The sequence below is a fragment of the Helicoverpa armigera genome, chromosome 2, assembly GCF_030705265.1.
Source record: "Helicoverpa armigera isolate CAAS_96S chromosome 2, ASM3070526v1, whole genome shotgun sequence".
In the NCBI taxonomy this organism is placed as follows: Eukaryota; Metazoa; Arthropoda; class Insecta; order Lepidoptera; family Noctuidae; genus Helicoverpa; species Helicoverpa armigera.
In genome coordinates this window covers 9,600,697-9,616,846 of record NC_087121.1, presented here as the reverse complement: position 1 = coordinate 9,616,846, position 16,150 = coordinate 9,600,697, and the positions used below count along the sequence as shown (strand labels likewise).

Here is a 16,150-nt window from a genome sequence, read left to right as displayed (position 1 = left end):
GTTAAAAAATAACATTGCACCGAGCCCTTTGATATCTATCTTTTTTTTTTTTTTTAATTAGCCTATGCTGTCCCACTGCTGGGCAAAGGCCTCCCCCAAAGCCTTCCACTTTTCTTTATCCATTGCTGCTTGAGGCCAGTCCGAGAGGAAGCTGTCCAAGTCTTCCCTCCAGCGTTTCCTTGGTATCCCTCTCGGTCGCCTTCCATCCTCCGGGATCCACTTTGTGGTTATATTGGCCCACTTGTCCGGGTGCATACGACAGATGTGACCCGCCCAATCCCACTTCAACTTTGCAGACTTATTGCCCACATCGAGTATGCCCGTCTTGGACCGGATAATGGTGTTGCGTATCCGGTCGCTAAGCCGTATGTTGAGCAGGCTACGCTCCATGCTTCTTTGGCATACTTTTAGCCTGGACTTCTGAGATTCGGTCAAAGACCAAGTCTGAGCGCCGTAGGTTAGGATGGGCAGAATACACATGTCGACTAGTTTATCATCAATTAAAAATGTAGAAAACAGGGATTATCAACCTACTATTTTTATGTAGTAGAATGTTTGTGAAAACTCCATTTAAAAAAAGTAATACCCAGTACCTGTAGTATGAGATGAGTATGAGTACCTACCTAAAGAAAAAAAGTAATAACTACCTACTTTTAAAAATGTCTGTGGAGTTTCTTGTCGGCTCTTCATGAACCCAACTTTTTGAAACTGTGTAACTAGTGTGACGTATGAAAGGAGCCTGCAAAGGCCTATTTGAAATAAAAACATTTGACTTTGACTTTATATTTATGGAATTTGTGCAGCAGTTTTTGAAAGGTGTGTTTATTACAAGTTTAGGAGTTGACCTACATTTATGTAACAGTACTGTAAGTATATGGAACTTATAAATAAATAAAACAAGATGGGTTTAAGTTTATTTATTAATTTCTAGTCACATCACTTAACTTCTTTCACCTGGAGACCTGTAAAACAAAACAATTTGTGTAAATGCAAAGTCTCAAAGTGGAAGATTATCTAAAGTTGTATGTATGAGGGAGATACACAGGAGAAAAAACATTACAATGATAGTGAATTATGCTTTTGAATACATTAGTTGTTCCACGCGGTTTCTCCCGCGTCCCGGGAAACTTCTTCCCGTACCCCGATAAAACAGGAGACTTATTCAAATCGGTTCAGTAGTTCCAGCCTATTAAAAACAACAATCAAATCTTTACATTTTAGTATAGAGTATAGATTACGATTATTTTACATCGAAATAATCAAAATACAACAAAAAAAAAACTTCTTTATTAACATAGATATGTAATTACTATTTATTTTATTGCTTATGGTATGAGTAGTCGTGATAAAAAAAAACTAAAAAAACACGCTTTTTGTAACGTTTCTTAGCTAGCCATGTATCGTCATCAGAACTCAGCGTGTGCAAAATTTAGAAGTGGGTCAAATTGAGATTCCAAGTGCTACTACTACTGGTGTTGAGGAGTTCTGACCTCCTCAACCTAGTTACTTGGACAACCCAATGACAAGACTGGTTGTCAGACTTCTGAACTACCCATAATGACTGCCAAACATGTTCAAAAGGCAGTCGGGACCACCTACAGTTTATCGTGCTTTCCGAAACACAGGACCGGATGTCATGACCGGACGGTCACCCATGCACTGACTGACCGCGCCAAGTGTTACTTAACTTTATGGTCGATCGAAGCACGCGACTTGGACTTAGGCACAAGGTCTTCTAACTAAAATATTATATACTAGCTGGTGCCCGCGACTTCGTCTGCGCAGGTTTAGTATTTCGAACAATATGTTTGCAAATTGTAGCCTATGTGTTATTCTGATGTATAAGCTATATTATTGTAAAGTTTCATTAAAATCCATTCAGTAGTTTTTGCGTGAAAGAGTAACAAACATCCATACATCCATACATACAAACTTTCGCGTTTATAATATTAGTAGGATTACATATATAGATATTTAGAAAAACTCATTTTATTCTATATAACAAATAGCTCTTGCCTCCGCCTTCGAAAAGAGCATTCACTCACACTAGCATTTAATAGGTGTATGACTGAGTAGACAGCAATCTGTTGTTCACAACAATAAACCACTTCTGGGTCCGTAAAGCTTGTATCTGTTAAGGAGTATTTTAGCTTGATGAGACCCTTCTGCATAGGTGCCTCAATCCTTTCTGACCAATCTATCTAGATGAGTAGGAACGCTAGGTCTTTAGTCTTGTTATGTTCGAGACCTCTGTCCCGGCATGTGCAGAAAGCACTATTTAATGTTTTGAAGATTTTTTGGTGGTTGATGTTACACCTCATTGTCTCCTGTGTAACAGCTGGTCATTATTATGAGCTTATTGCTTATGTATTGAGGGATGCTAAATATTTAGGTTCTAAGCCTTTAATACCATTTCATGTGTTATACAGGTGGGTACATTTTACAGTCTAGACACAATATTGCTGTTGCTGGCCATAATCCAAAGTTGGGTACCATAGGGCCATCTAGGTTTCAGGATGGTTTCTGTAGCTTGTTTCATTTGTGAGTGGGGTTCTGTTAACCAGTATCTACACCACTACGCTTTACCTATACCTACATGTTTTTTCCACATCAACCTTCATTCCAAATGTATATGTTACAGCCAAAGTAATAAGTCTGCATATTATACATATTATCTATTTATAATATCTACTCAATTTGGATAAAGTGATAATTGACACAGAATTAATCGCATTAACTAGCAATTTTATATAATATCTCCATAGACTTAGATAATGTAATAAAACAAGTATTTAAAAATTATTATTTGATGTTAACTAAGGTGTCTGGTAGCTGACTTTAATATAATTCGAAAAAGGCTAGTTAGCTCAGTGCACCCCATAATAATAGCGAAAAGTTTTTGAGGTGTGGCTCGGGCCACTATACGGACGGCCCGGAGGACACGGTGAACAACACAGTCCAGGTGTGCCCTGCCTGGGAAGGGCACCGCCGTGTCCTCGTCGAGGCAACATGGCAGCGGCGATCTCTCGTGCCCGGCCCTGGTTCAAGCCATGTTCCGGGGTGAGAGGTAATGGGATGCCGTCGTCTCATGCAGACGCTAGAGATCTCTCATCCCAGCCGCTGCCTGGACGTGGAAGACACTACGGGCGCCGGGTGTCGAGTGACGTCTCCCGGCGAACGTAGGCGTGGGTCTGTGGGCGGTGAATTTCGGGTGGCTCATCGTCCTTCCGGGTCTTAGAAGACACGAGCCCGTCACGGCAGCGCGCGTTGCTCCACGCGCTCCTCGAAGAGATTCAACAAACCCCAGTAGGTTTAAGTCACTAACAGTCTGACATTCCTACACACTGCTAACCCACAGCGGGAGGAATGATGATTTATCATAAAAGTCGAAAATTATTTAAACCATTTTTAAGAATTGGTCAGTAGTAAGTTGGTTATACCATATTTATTACTCTGGCTAACTTTGACCAGCTATTATGAATAATATCCAGATAAAGTGATTAATTTATCACATTGTCAAGTCAATTTGGGTATTATACACAATGACCAGTGATTATGTATAATATTTATTTTATCACTATGGCTGTAACATATACACAACTATTTTGCATTGCCATCTTAAGGGACTTCACCGTTGTTAAGGCTAAACATGGGCATGGGTGCCTTCTGAGAGTGATCGTCTTGTGTTAACTTGTTTTTATTTGCTATATTCTGAGTTTTCAGTCAATTTTAAATTTGATGCTCTAGGTGTTCTGATGCACTCACAGGGTTTGTAAGTAAAGCTGTGTCATCTGCATAATATTGTGTAATTGTGTGTTTCTTGTGCTCCTCATTTGATATCATCATATACATATATTGGAAAAATCATCATTGAAGTTTACTTTCAAGCATAAATGCTGAAGTATGATTTTATTATTTGGTAGAACAAGTGTGGAAGCAATTTCTCAACTTCATTGAGTAGGTCTTCATGCCACCTTATCAAAACTCTGGTTATTGTCCAGAAATACTGCTAAGCAATATTGTTTTTATTCCACAGATTTGCTTGTAAGGTCACTGATATGGTGAACTTGCTCTGTATTTATAAAACTGATGAATTTATTTGTCATTTGAACCTCTAAATTATTTCTGTGTTAGAACGCCCATTTATCAATACTTTCAATCTGGTTGTTATTAATGCAACAAGATGCTGGCAAAACAGACACAAGACTTCAAAGAAAGAATCAGACTTTTTACTGCCAATATTTGAGATATAAAAGCTGAAAAGCACATACCTGGCGGTAAGCTCTGTTTAAGTTTCTCCGCCTTCTCCTTGTCAGTGATCACCAGCGTGTACAGGAAGCGTGAGCATCGCACTTTGAACTTCACGTTCTCGGGGTTCTTCTTTATCTTGACAGCTGAAACCGACAGATGCACGACTTACTGGCTGGCTTCTGACACAATGCGGCTTTACTTAACGAATGCTAACATAATACTTACATTTGGCATCTTTCCTGCGTGCCTTTAGAAGGAAATCTTTGATGTCTTTGATTTCACGCGGCTGTAACACAATAGCAACAATTATTCATGGGCTTTGTCTTAATATATATGAAATGCTGCACAAACTCAATTTAAAAAAACAACAAATAAAAATCATGACTTACCATGTTGAAGGCGACTATGTTCTTGGGCAGAACTGAAAAAAAAGTACACTTTGATTAAAAATATACCATCCAAACAATGGAAAACTATCACTATAACGACTCCCGTGAGAAAACTGAAACTAAACACACAGCTTAATCAGGATTATTTTAGATTTCTAAACAAATTTATCAAAATTCCGTACACTTCTCACCTGTCAAACTTCGTAAAGAACGGAAGAGAAGGTCTAAACCTCAAATGAATGACAGACAAATGACAGTTGACAGTGACACTTTAGTTAATTTGACTGACACCAAAAACTATCTAGTGAACTTTGGAGACAGTAGGTACTTACGAACAGGAATCGTTTTCAAAAAATAATGACTGTTATAAACAACTTTGTACCCATGACTATGGACACGCAATAAAAATGTATATAATGCGCTTAAATAAAGAAGAATGACGAAAATGGACCCACATGATTTAAAGATCATTTATTTGCAAATCTATATGAATTTAAATAACAAGTTTGATAGAGGTTTATATAAAAAAATATTGAGTTTTTAGCTCATGGGAATTAAAAGTTAGAAATAAACTACGGCTAACTTGGGATTTGAATGCGATTTTGTGGATTACTTCACTGCCCACGCTTTTATCGGATGCCTAGGCTGAACAAACAGTGAAGGCGATCTTTAAGACATCGTTCATCTATAGTTTAAACCAGGTCACCAAATTCCTAGTTCACAAATATTCTTTTCGTTTTGAGATTTTTAGGTCATAATCTTCTACCTTGCATAACTTTTTTCTTCCAACTTTTGCAACTCATTATCCATTTGCTTTTTTGTTAGTTTTGTATAGATCTACAAGTAGTACTAAGTTTCAATTATGTACGAAACTTATATCAATGGGTCCCAGTTTACATACAAGTTCGCCATTCTTCTTTTTAGCGCATTTAAATAAAAGCTTGTTTTTTTAAGATTCTTTTTACCTTAATTTTTTAATTCTCAAAAAGAAAACCTATTCTTTTTTTTTCTTACTATCTGATGACCATAGATGTAATATAATAAACAAGATTGCGTACGCTCAAAATATATATTTATGAAAATAAACTCTATTCCAACGCAATAAGGTACTAAATTTGTTGCATAATACACAGAGGCAAATCCGAGCCGAGAGGGATAGTTAGAACGGAGGCCGTTTGTCTCTTTCTAACACCTTGCCAGCATAAAAAAATGTTGTGATCAACAGTTTTGTCTTCCCAAAAAAACAATTGAATCACATATATTTTTATCTTATTTTAACAATTGTAAGTCAACAAATTAATAAAAATCGCATTAATTTATTATACGAATAAATTATTTATATAAATTATTATTCTTAAAACACAAACAACATAAATTTTTATTTTCTAGCGGTAACCCTGAACATTCTTGCCGCGTAATCAGCATTTAAAATTTTGTTTATATTTTTTGTATTAAATCAATTTAAACTATTTAAATGGTGAAAAAGTGTAGCGTTTATACTTGTAAAAGTGAATCCTATGGTGGTTGCAATATATCGTTCCACAGGTAAGCTAATAATAACATTTTCATTTAAATGCAAAGACGCTCCACAACCGTGAGGTGTGCTGTCTCACTATCTTCTCAAAAGCGACGTGGGTATGCATCGTGATATGGTAGCAGTGGACAAAGGACTCACCCCGCTATCGTTGGCAAATGAGAACTGGCGCAGACCTGTGGTACTAACTACCCATGATCGCAAGGAAGTATGGCAGAGCAAACAGCTACACGGACGCTTCTTCGGGGCTCTTCATGGCCCCGATGTAGACTTCAATGCGTCCGTATCTTGGCTACGCTTCGGTGACTTGTTTGGAGAAACCGAAGGGTTTGTATGTGCAATTATGGACGAAGTTATCCTTACGAATAACTACCGGAGATATATCGTGAAAGACGGGACGGTTGACATATGTCGGGCATGTCACCATCCGGGTGAGTCTATCAGACATATTATATCTGGTTGTTCTCGTTTGGCTAATGGTGAATATTTGCACAGACATAACCAAGTGGCCAAGATTGTCCACCAGCAGCTTGCTCTGCAATACAACCTTGTAGACCTTGAGGTACCGTACTACAGGTATGCGCCCGACCCAGTTCTCGAAAAGGACCATATCACGCTGAACTGGGATCGATCTGTCATCACTGACAGGACTATTGTAGCCAATAAGCCTGATATTGTGGTGATAGATCGATTAGCGCGCCGCGCGATGATAGTCGATGTCGCCGTTCCGCATGACGAGAACCTTGTGAAAGCTGAGAAAGAGAAACAAATAAAGTATCTCGACTTAGCGCACGAGGTTGTCGCCATGTGGAGTGTCGACACGGCTGTTGTTGTGCCGATTGTCGTTACGGCCAATGGTTTAATAGCCAAGAGCCTCGACGAACACCTCAGGAGGTTCTCGTTGGGCGGCTGGATCAAGGGACTGATTCAGAAGGCAGTACTCCTTGATACGGCACGTATTGTGAGGAGGTTTCTGTCTCTGGGACCCTAACCACCGGTACCTTGGACCCTGTGCCCGATATCGGTGGCAACCTATTTTTTATATTTTTAAATGTTTTTTATTTTTATATTTAATATTTAAAAATGTAAATCATATGTTAGAAAATAAATAAATGAAAAAAAAAAACATTTTCGTAAACCAAACAACTAGGGTGCCCATGAATTCTTGTAATGAGTCAAAATATGGGTGATGGATTTTAAAACTGTTGTACTATTGTTATAGCTTCCCAAAAAATGAAGAAAGGCGACATAAATGACTTTATCTGAAGTAGAAATACAAAAAAACAGTCTTCACTTCGAATCTTCCTGCTTTTATACTGCTAATTCCCGCTAATTATTAAAAGCCTTTATTAGTATCTTAAGGTCACAAACTGCGTAAGTTAAAACTTCAATACCAATCTGTGTTTAATAATCTTAGCAAATTCGGATTTGTCTCACATAGCTTAATCTCATAGTCACCCTATTAGAAAGGGACAGACAGCCACCGTACTAACTGTTTCACTCGGCTCGTTTTTTGGGTTTATATGCGCAGTCCTGTTTACTAATATTATGTCTATGCTGATGACTAGATGACGCTGACCAAGGTACGTGAATGCAAGGAACGACGTCTCGATGTCTAAATTAAAAAAACTAGGAAGGAATTATGTCTAGGAAGGTCTAGACGTCTCGTGGTATATTTATAGACTACCGGTATTTTTAAAACTTACATAAGATTCTAAACGGTTCATCAATTAATTGTAAGTTCATCAATTTACGAAAATGTGGGCGTAGAGTAATACAATTTATTTCTCGTTGAGAATCCTACGAAAGTTTATGATTTTCATAGGTAGTTTATAAAGTCGCGGTTTTTATTTTTCGATTTCCTTCAAAATTACTACCTACTCGTACCGGAGTCGGCTTTGGACTGCACGAATTAAAAGTGAATGACTTAAAATAGGGTTGGCTGTTAGCTAGGTTTGGTTGTTTTTTACCCGACTGCCAAAGAAGGAGGGTAATGTTTTTACATTTTTAGAAAGGGATACACTACCAACGCGAACGTAAGCCTTCTTGCGCAAGTCGGTTCTTGGTTCTTGTACTATATATTGATTGTGCACAGTCTTGAAATAAAGTTTATTGTCTTTGATGTAGTCAGAGTCAGAGACTACAGAGTGCTACAGAGAGTACCCAACAATCAACATGTAATATTGTCTATGGTACCAAACCAACGCTGATCGGAATATCATAGTAGTCTGTGGAATATCAACATTATCATCTGTGCTCTGCAGTTCTGTCATTCTGTCTGTGATGGTTCGATTTGATGCCGAGGAGTTAAAAAGAACAGGGTGTATCAATTTGGATGTCCCCGACCGTTATAATCGACCATCAGGCGTGAACGCAATGTGTGAACGATTGGGGCCGACGAGCCACAGGCGTCAGTGGGGGAGCCACTCAGGCCACGGGCGCGGCCACTGCGGCCAGCAGTAGCCGGGGACATGTCGGACCGCAGCGGCGTTCGGTCCAGCGCGCGCCTGAGCGGCGATGGCGCGGCGGCACCCGGCGCGAGGACAGCGCCAGCGCGCGGGCGCCCGGTCTCGGCGGCGCCGGCGGCCGCGCTGCGCCGGGCCCGCGCAGCCGAGCGCGCGGCCGAGGTGGAAGACAGCCCTCGGGTGCTGCGTGACAAGTGCCGGCGTCTGGCGCGCGCCTTGCGGAACGCTAAACATCTCGTGGTGAGCCCTTTTGCATCCTTCCAGTTTCGTATTGTTTACATTTTACTTTTAACTTTGTAACAAAGTTTATTAGTTTTCCCAGCCAGGCTAACTTTAATGAAGTACTAGTAATCTGTTTACTGCACTACTACACCTGAAGTAAAAAAATGATAGACTGCAATAGTTCCGTGTGTTAATTTTAAAAGAACATGTATAAACCCAGTGTGGTCATTTTAGTGCAATAGCTGTGAAGTGTGTGTGCTTGTGAGTAATGAAGATGTTACAACCTGCTGACTGAAACAACTTAGTCTGCTGCATGATTAAAGCAATGGTTGTAATAAAACCACATGCAGCTGCAGTAGCGTGGGTATGTTGTTGTGATGTTAATGTGCTCTGACAACTATACTCTATTATTTTTAACAAACAAGTACTGCAGATTTTCACTGGGATTCTGTTAGCCCATGTAAGCAACATAAAGTTCTTCCACATAAGTGCTGTAGTTACATGCTGACACCCATTATTATTTTTTAATATAAATATAGTATTGATGATAAACCGTTTGTAAGTTGCAAATTGTATATTGAATGTTCAACAGATATCCCTTAATGCTCAATAATAGACCAAAAACCCAGAACTATAAAGGACAAGTGTAACACATGGGGTCTATACTGCAACTAATTTAACATAATAATATTACCATACTGGGAGCTAACACATACATTCAAACTCAACAAATTCAAACAACTTATGTTTGGTAAGGTAAGACATATTGTGACCTAAACTTAATAATATAATCTGATAATATAGCATGTCGCAATAGGAGAGCACTTTATTTTAAAAAATTGATTATATTATGATAGAATTGTGATATTTTTATTGTATTGTAAAGAAGACACATTCCATTTATTTATGGAATAAATATCTGGCAATGACACCCACAGCTCTAATGTTGTATGTCCGATGTGTACTTGTTTTTACTACTGCACTATTGAACACATTCACACCATTAAACAAATTATAGAAAAATATCATGAGTGCCAAAAATCTGTATATGTCACCGGAAAATAACAAGATCCGTAAGTTTATCAATTTACTAGGAAGTTTATAAACTTTCGTAAGATTCTAGGAGATAAATTGTAATATTTTACGTCCACATTTTCACGTCATACGGTAAATTTATAAACTAACGAATATCTATTCGTAAGATTTTATATGGTTCGACCAATCACAGAAACTCTTTTAAATATACGATCTTTGAGATACGTAAAATAACACACTGCTCTCTGATTGGTCAATGTTCATAGTGGCAATGCTTAGGAAGGAGAAGTGACACGTGACAGCCAAACAATCAGATCGCGCGTAGCGTTTGGTTACTGCTTACTTATTATTTTACGAGTGAGTTCAGTAAGTTTATCAATTTACGAAAATGTGGACGTAAAATATTACAATTTATCTCCCGTTTAAAATTTTACGAAAGCTTATAAACTTCCTGGTAAATTGATAAACTTACGGATCTTGTTATTTTCCGGTGACCGTGACATATACATATCTTTTATTGATTATTCAAAGGCTTTCGTTAGTATAAAACATGAATACATCCGGTTAAGTTTAAAAGAACAAGGAGTCGAAAATACCAACATAAAATTAATTAATTCAATCTACAATAGCAGCAACAGTCGCATAAAATTAGAATCAATAGGTGAGTCATTCTCCATTGACAGAGGCGTGAGGCAAGGGGACCCACTATCACCCAAACTGTTCAGTGCAGTGCTGGAACACATCTTCCGGAAACTGAATTGGAATGATCTGGGACTAAACATAAACAGACGAAGACTGGACCATTTAAGATTCGCTGATGATATCATCTTGCTAGGAGAAGACCCACAAAAACTGGAACAAATGATAAACACCTTAGCAAATGAAAGCAGAAAAGCAGGGCTAGAAATGAATGAAAGTAAAACCAAGTTAATGACTAACTCCACTGAAGTCAACATATAAGTTTATGGAAACAGCCTTGAGTATATTAAGGAATATGTTTACCTCAGACAAATTATAGCCCCTGAAAATTCAATGTCAAAGGAAGTAAACAAGAGAATAGCTAGTGGTTGGAATAAATACTGGTCCTTAAAAGAAATTATGAAAAACAAAGATATAAGCATGCATATAAAGCGGAAGATTTTCAATACATGTATTCTCCCTTGCTTGACATATGGGTGCAAACTTAGGCTCTAACAGATAACCACAGAGAAAGACTGGCATCCTTTCAAAGGGCAATGGAAAGAAGTATGCTCCGGATCAGGATATGTGATAAAATAAGAAACACAGAAATAAGGTCGAGAACTAAACTGGTAGGCATACTGACACCGATAGACCATCTTAAATGGATCTGGATGGGTCATATGCTGAGGAGCAAGCAATGGAGCAAACAAGTCACTCTGTGGTATCCAAGGGATGATAAAAGGAGGCAGGGAGGTCAGATGGAGAGATGACATCTGTCTGACATTGGCACCATATTGGAGCAGATTCCCACAAGACAGGGCGCAATGGAAGGAGTTGGAGGATGCCTATGCCAAGAGGCACACAGAGTTAAGGGATACTATTTAAATAATTATAATATAGAATATATAATTGTAATTGTAAAACTGATAACTCGGAAATAAAGGCTATTATTATTACATACTTGTTTTTATTTTAAATTTAAAAAGTGCACTCTTATTGAAACACCCTATATAGCAACTTTTTGCACGATTGCATAATTTTATCTGGGGGCATTATAATTTTCCCAAAACATAATTGAGAACCATGCTAACATTTTTCCATGTGTTTCGTATTCTGTACATAGTTGTTATTTGTTAAAAATCATCAATCATGACCATCAACTCAGTTACCCGGGCAACCCAATACCCCTTGGTAAGACTGGTGTCAGATTTACTGGCTTCTGACTTCCCATAATAACCCCAACATAGTTGGAAAAAGGCTAGGCCGATGATGATGATTTATTCATTAAAAAGAGATAAAATGTGTTATGGCAGAGCTTTGAATGTTAAAACAACGAGTGGCATAAACAGGTGTACACGGGAGCCGGCATCAGCACCGCGGCAGACATCCCCGACTACCGCGGGCCGCACGGCGTGTGGACGCGGCTGCAGCGCGGCGAGACGGTGGGCCGCGTGGAGGTGTCGCGCGCGCAGCCCACCTTCACGCACATGGCGCTCACGGCGCTGTGGGCGCGCGGCGCGCTCAAGTTCGTGGTGTCGCAGAACTGCGACGGCCTGCACCTGCGCGCCGGCCTGCCGCGCCGCGCTCTGGCCGAGCTGCACGGCGACATGTTCGCCGAGCTGTGCGCGCCGTGCCGCCGCGTGTACCTGCGCGCCTTCGACACCACGGAGCGCACGGCGCGCCACGCGCACGGCACGCGCCGCCTGTGCCACGCCTGCGGCCAGGAGCTGCGCGACTCCATCGTGCACTTCGGCGAGCGCGGCCGCGCCGCCTGGCCGCTCAACTGGGCCGGCGCGCTGCGCCACGCGGCGCGCGCCGACGTCGTGCTGTGCCTGGGCTCCAGCCTCAAGGTGCTGCGCCGCTACCCGCGCCTGTGGCGCATGCAGGCGGCGCCGCGCGCGCGCCCCGCGCTCTACATCGTCAACCTGCAGTGGACGCCCAAGGACTCGGTGGCGGCGCTCAAGATCAACGCGCGCTGCGACGCCGTCATGCAGCAGGTGGCGCGGCGCCTGCGCCTGCGCGTGCCGCGCTACCGCGCCGCGCTGGACCCCGTGCTGGCGCACGCCGAGCCGCTGGCCGAGCCCGAGCGCCACACCTCGCGCCGCCCGCCGCTGCAGCCGCGCGACGCGCCCGCCGCCGCCGACCACTGGGAGCCCTCCTCGCCCTCCGCCTCCGACTCGGACGAGGAGCTGCCGCTGCGCCACCTGGCGGCCCGGCTGCGCGCGCCGCCGCCGCCGCCCTCTGCTGGCCCCGCGCCCGACGCCACGTGCTCACCGAGCGAACCAGATCAATCTAATGTGCCAGAATCCCACAATCGACTGCACGCATTTCAGGTAAAGCTGTTTGATAGCCTTGCATATGCCTCCAGTCTCACTATATATCGATAGCTTACAGCTGTAAAGCAAATTGTCTCGTTTCAGGTAAGCATGCAAGCCGGCGAAGCCACGATTCTTCTGCGTGCCGAAGACGCTGCGTCGCCCGAGCGGGCCGGCCGACCGCACTCGCCGCTCCGTTGCCGCACCACAGACCTGCGGAGATTCCGAATGGCGAGGCACCTCCCGGAAGTGCAGTTCGCGGTGAACGGTCACGGTCCCCCCGGCGTCGCCGCAGATACAAGACCTGGCGCCGGCCCGGGAGCCAACGGGACCGCGGGCCTGGGCTCGCGACTGAGGCGGCTCCTCGAATACGAACCTAGAATCGATCCTGCGGAGACGAGCAAAGAGCTTCCGGTAGACCTCCGACCGAAGGAGGAGGTCGACGAGAAGAGCCCGAAGGTCGAGGTGAAGACGGAGCCCAAGGACGAGCCCAAGGAGGAGGCCAGCACGTCGGACTCGAGCGGCGCCGGCGCGCTGGCGGCGGGCTCGCTGGCGGCCGCCATCATCCGCCGCGCCGTGCTGCTGTGCCGCGCGTCGCTGTACCCGGGGCTGCACACCATCATCGCGCCGGCCGCCGCGCCGCCGCCCGAGTGCGCGTGGTGCGCGCGGCACTTCGCGGCGCGGCGCTGCCTGTGGTACGGGCCGCCGCGCGAGCCGCCGCCCGCCGCCCGCGCCTGGCGCCGCGCGCGCGGCCGCCGCTACCTGTGCGCCTGCTGCGCCGAGCCGTCCGCCGCGCCGCCCGCGCCCCACGAGCCGAGCGACGACGGCGGCTGGTACGGCAAGGGCTACCGCAAGGGCCGGCGCCGGCGCCGGTAGCGCCCGCAGACCCCTACCGGGGGCACGTCGTCCTTAGCGAATTCGGCTGACGAATGAATTTTGTAACGGTTTTTATAATTTGTTACCGATACTATGGATCGAATCGTGACTAAACATTTCATACTGACGCATAAGGCGGCAACGTTGATACAATTAGTACACATAAATGGTTGTGATCTAAGTGCTTAAAGTAAATAAAAACGAATGTGTGCCGTCGGTATGCCGACGCCGACGGCGGCGGAGGCAGGCGTCGTGCGGGCTCCGCATGCGGCGCCGCGTGCAGGCGCCCGACTTACAGTGGACGAGGAAACTCATGCATGTGCGTGCCAACAACATTATCTCAACTTGCAGTCACCGAAATGTCTAAGGTTTTTTAAATTGTTAAATTGGATGAAACTGAACTAAATACTTACTATATCTGTTTCGTAATGTAATTTGACTTGAGTTAACTCAACAAATGGAAATCTTAATGAAACTATTTTGCATTAAAACAAAACAGTTAATATTTGTGGAAAACCATACAGCATTTGAGCAAGGTTCTTGCTGGTGGTAGAATGAAGACTACGAGTGGGTGACTATCTGTCACTTGGTCTGCGAGTGAAAGGCGCAGGTAATACAGAGAAGGCTTTTCTGTTAATGATTAGCATGTCCATGGCAAGATTTAGCGAATGCTTCTTCAACGAATGCTGTGTGTTATGGAAACATAAAAATAGTTGGTATTACAGAATAGCTACATAACTCTCTAATGGCGGGTTGAGTCAACTTCACACATAGGCATGTTCGACAAAATAATCGAAGTCAACGTATGGTCAGACGGAGCGCATTGCAGTTTCAATATTTGATCAAAGAATTAATTTATTGTACAACCCGTGCCGATAAAGAATGGGATTAGAAATCGCGACAGCTGTATTTACCTCTCGCTCATACACTGTAGCACATGAGCGAGAGTTGAATACAGCTGTCGCGATTTCTAATCCCATTCTTTATCGGCACGGGTTGTAGCGGGTAACACGCCGCAAGTTGTCACATAAAAGAGAAATGATTTAAAGCAGGTTCCTCGATGATTGGTGGACTGTGCCCAAATATGTAATTTTCAAATATTTTTATTCATTCAAACCAACAATTTTAGGACAGAGTAGTAAACATGTCATTTTTTATGAGTCAGAGCGTTTTAGGCTATATACAGAAGAAAAGCTGGTAGGCAGTACTGCTGGGGCCCGATTCTCCTAATTTTACTTAAGCAACATACGATTCACATTCGACTGAGATCCAATCCCGACTCAATCACGATCGGCCCCAGAATGCCACATACGCTTCAATCGTAATCGAGTCGGGATTGGATTGCAGTCGAATGTGAATCGTATGTTGCTTAAGTAAAATTAGGAGAATCGGGCCCCTGATCCACCATCTGATCCGGCCATTCTGGTAACAGTTACATGTGCTTAACGTAGCTTCAATGTGCTTGCTTATGTAACTATTACCAGAATGCATTGGAGCTTTCTTTCTGTCTACGGCCACACGCTTACTACCTTCAAATTGTGTATCTAGCAGCGCAATTCTTAGTTTTTTTTACAAGTTTTTATTTAACTTGCAATGTATGAATTTTACAACTCAATTTTAAGGCACTTGCCCTCAACCGATTGAGCTGATGCATACATGTTTATTTTTTAACCTAACTTCTGATTTCAACGCGCAGCACTAGACTATCGGTCGCATGACACATTGTAAGTTACTAGTAAATTTTGATCAAAATTTATAATACTGTGGCAAAACGCGAACAAATATTACTACTCAAGTTAACAACTGTTTACACAACGCAGCTATAGCCTTACACTGACGAGATGCCAAGCTGACGGAAGTCATGTTTGAGTTATGAAATTAGATTTGGAGAAGTTCTGTAGCTTAGTGTCTCGCCCGCTAGTAGGCTATCGTTGAGCGTGTATGCGCCAGTAGATAAGTTTGCCGTCCCGACTCCCGCGGGGACTGCGTGCCGCTGCGGGCACTCGGTGCTGCCTGATCAACGTGTCGTCGTTAGCATTTTTCACAATGTGTAACTTTAAGATATTATTGTAATAAAGTAATTAGGTCTAGTTTAATAGTGAAATATAATTTGATGATGTCAGTATCTACTGCGTGAATGTCGATGAAATGTGAAATTAAAATAATCATTATAAGCGAATAAATTTGAACAATGTGCATAAATTCTTTTTAATACCTATAATATTCTATTCAACCCCTATTTTCCTTTTTTGCCCAGTGTCCGACTAGTCATAGTTTCCTTTTGTGGTTTTCTTGCTGTGTCTGGGACCAAATAGAACCTTCAAAATAATCTAAAATCCAGCTGTCCAATATGTTGTTAATTGCAAGACAAATTATTACATA

General features: G+C 42.6%; 2 protein-coding genes across 3 annotated transcripts; one reads left to right on the top strand and one right to left on the bottom strand.

The window, feature by feature from the left end:
• Nucleotides 1-902: 902 nt before the first annotated feature.
• LOC110381454 (large ribosomal subunit protein eL38) lies at nucleotides 903-4,922 on the bottom strand. 2 transcript variants are annotated; one of them, XM_021341795.3, is made up of 5 exons: nucleotides 4,832-4,922; nucleotides 4,641-4,672; nucleotides 4,477-4,537; nucleotides 4,272-4,394; nucleotides 903-962 (listed from the first exon to the last, which is right to left on the bottom strand). In XM_021341795.3, exons 2-5 carry the CDS (start codon nucleotides 4,641-4,643, stop codon nucleotides 937-939), a joined length of 213 nt encoding a protein of 70 aa, XP_021197470.1. In that variant the 5' UTR covers nucleotides 4,644-4,672; nucleotides 4,832-4,922; the 3' UTR covers nucleotides 903-936. The 2 variants fall into 2 exon arrangements, with proteins under 2 accessions (XP_021197470.1, XP_021197471.1); XM_021341796.2 differs by having other exon boundaries at nucleotides 4,823-4,846.
• A 3,449-nt stretch (nucleotides 4,923-8,371) lies between these two features.
• On the top strand, nucleotides 8,372-15,970 carry LOC110381469 (uncharacterized). The gene is made up of 3 exons (XM_049843626.2): nucleotides 8,372-8,879; nucleotides 11,927-12,910; nucleotides 12,998-15,970. The coding sequence occupies exons 1-3, from the start codon at nucleotides 8,646-8,648 to the stop codon at nucleotides 13,766-13,768; spliced, it is 1,989 nt and encodes a 662-aa protein (XP_049699583.2). The 5' UTR covers nucleotides 8,372-8,645; the 3' UTR covers nucleotides 13,769-15,970.
• The last annotated feature ends 180 nt before the right edge of the window (nucleotides 15,971-16,150 follow it).

What these genes read in the sequence shown, in the direction of transcription:
- LOC110381454 (XM_021341795.3), bottom strand. An exon ending in ACGCAGGAAAGATGCCAAAT is followed by an intron (nt 4,395 to 4,476) that starts GTAAGTATTATG and finishes TGTCGGTTTCAG; the next exon opens with CTGTCAAGATAAAGAAGAAC. An exon ending in TAAACAGAGCTTACCGCCAG is followed by an intron (nt 963 to 4,271) that starts GTATGTGCTTTT and finishes TTTGTTTTACAG; the next exon opens with GTCTCCAGGTGAAAGAAGTT.
- LOC110381469 (XM_049843626.2), top strand. Translation starts at nt 8,646, where the DNA reads ATGTCGGACCGCAGCGGCGTTCGGTCCAGCGCGCGCCTGAGCGGCGAT. An exon ending in GGAACGCTAAACATCTCGTG is followed by an intron (nt 8,880 to 11,926) that starts GTGAGCCCTTTT and finishes TGGCATAAACAG; the next exon opens with GTGTACACGGGAGCCGGCAT. An exon ending in ATCGACTGCACGCATTTCAG is followed by an intron (nt 12,911 to 12,997) that starts GTAAAGCTGTTT and finishes GTCTCGTTTCAG; the next exon opens with GTAAGCATGCAAGCCGGCGA.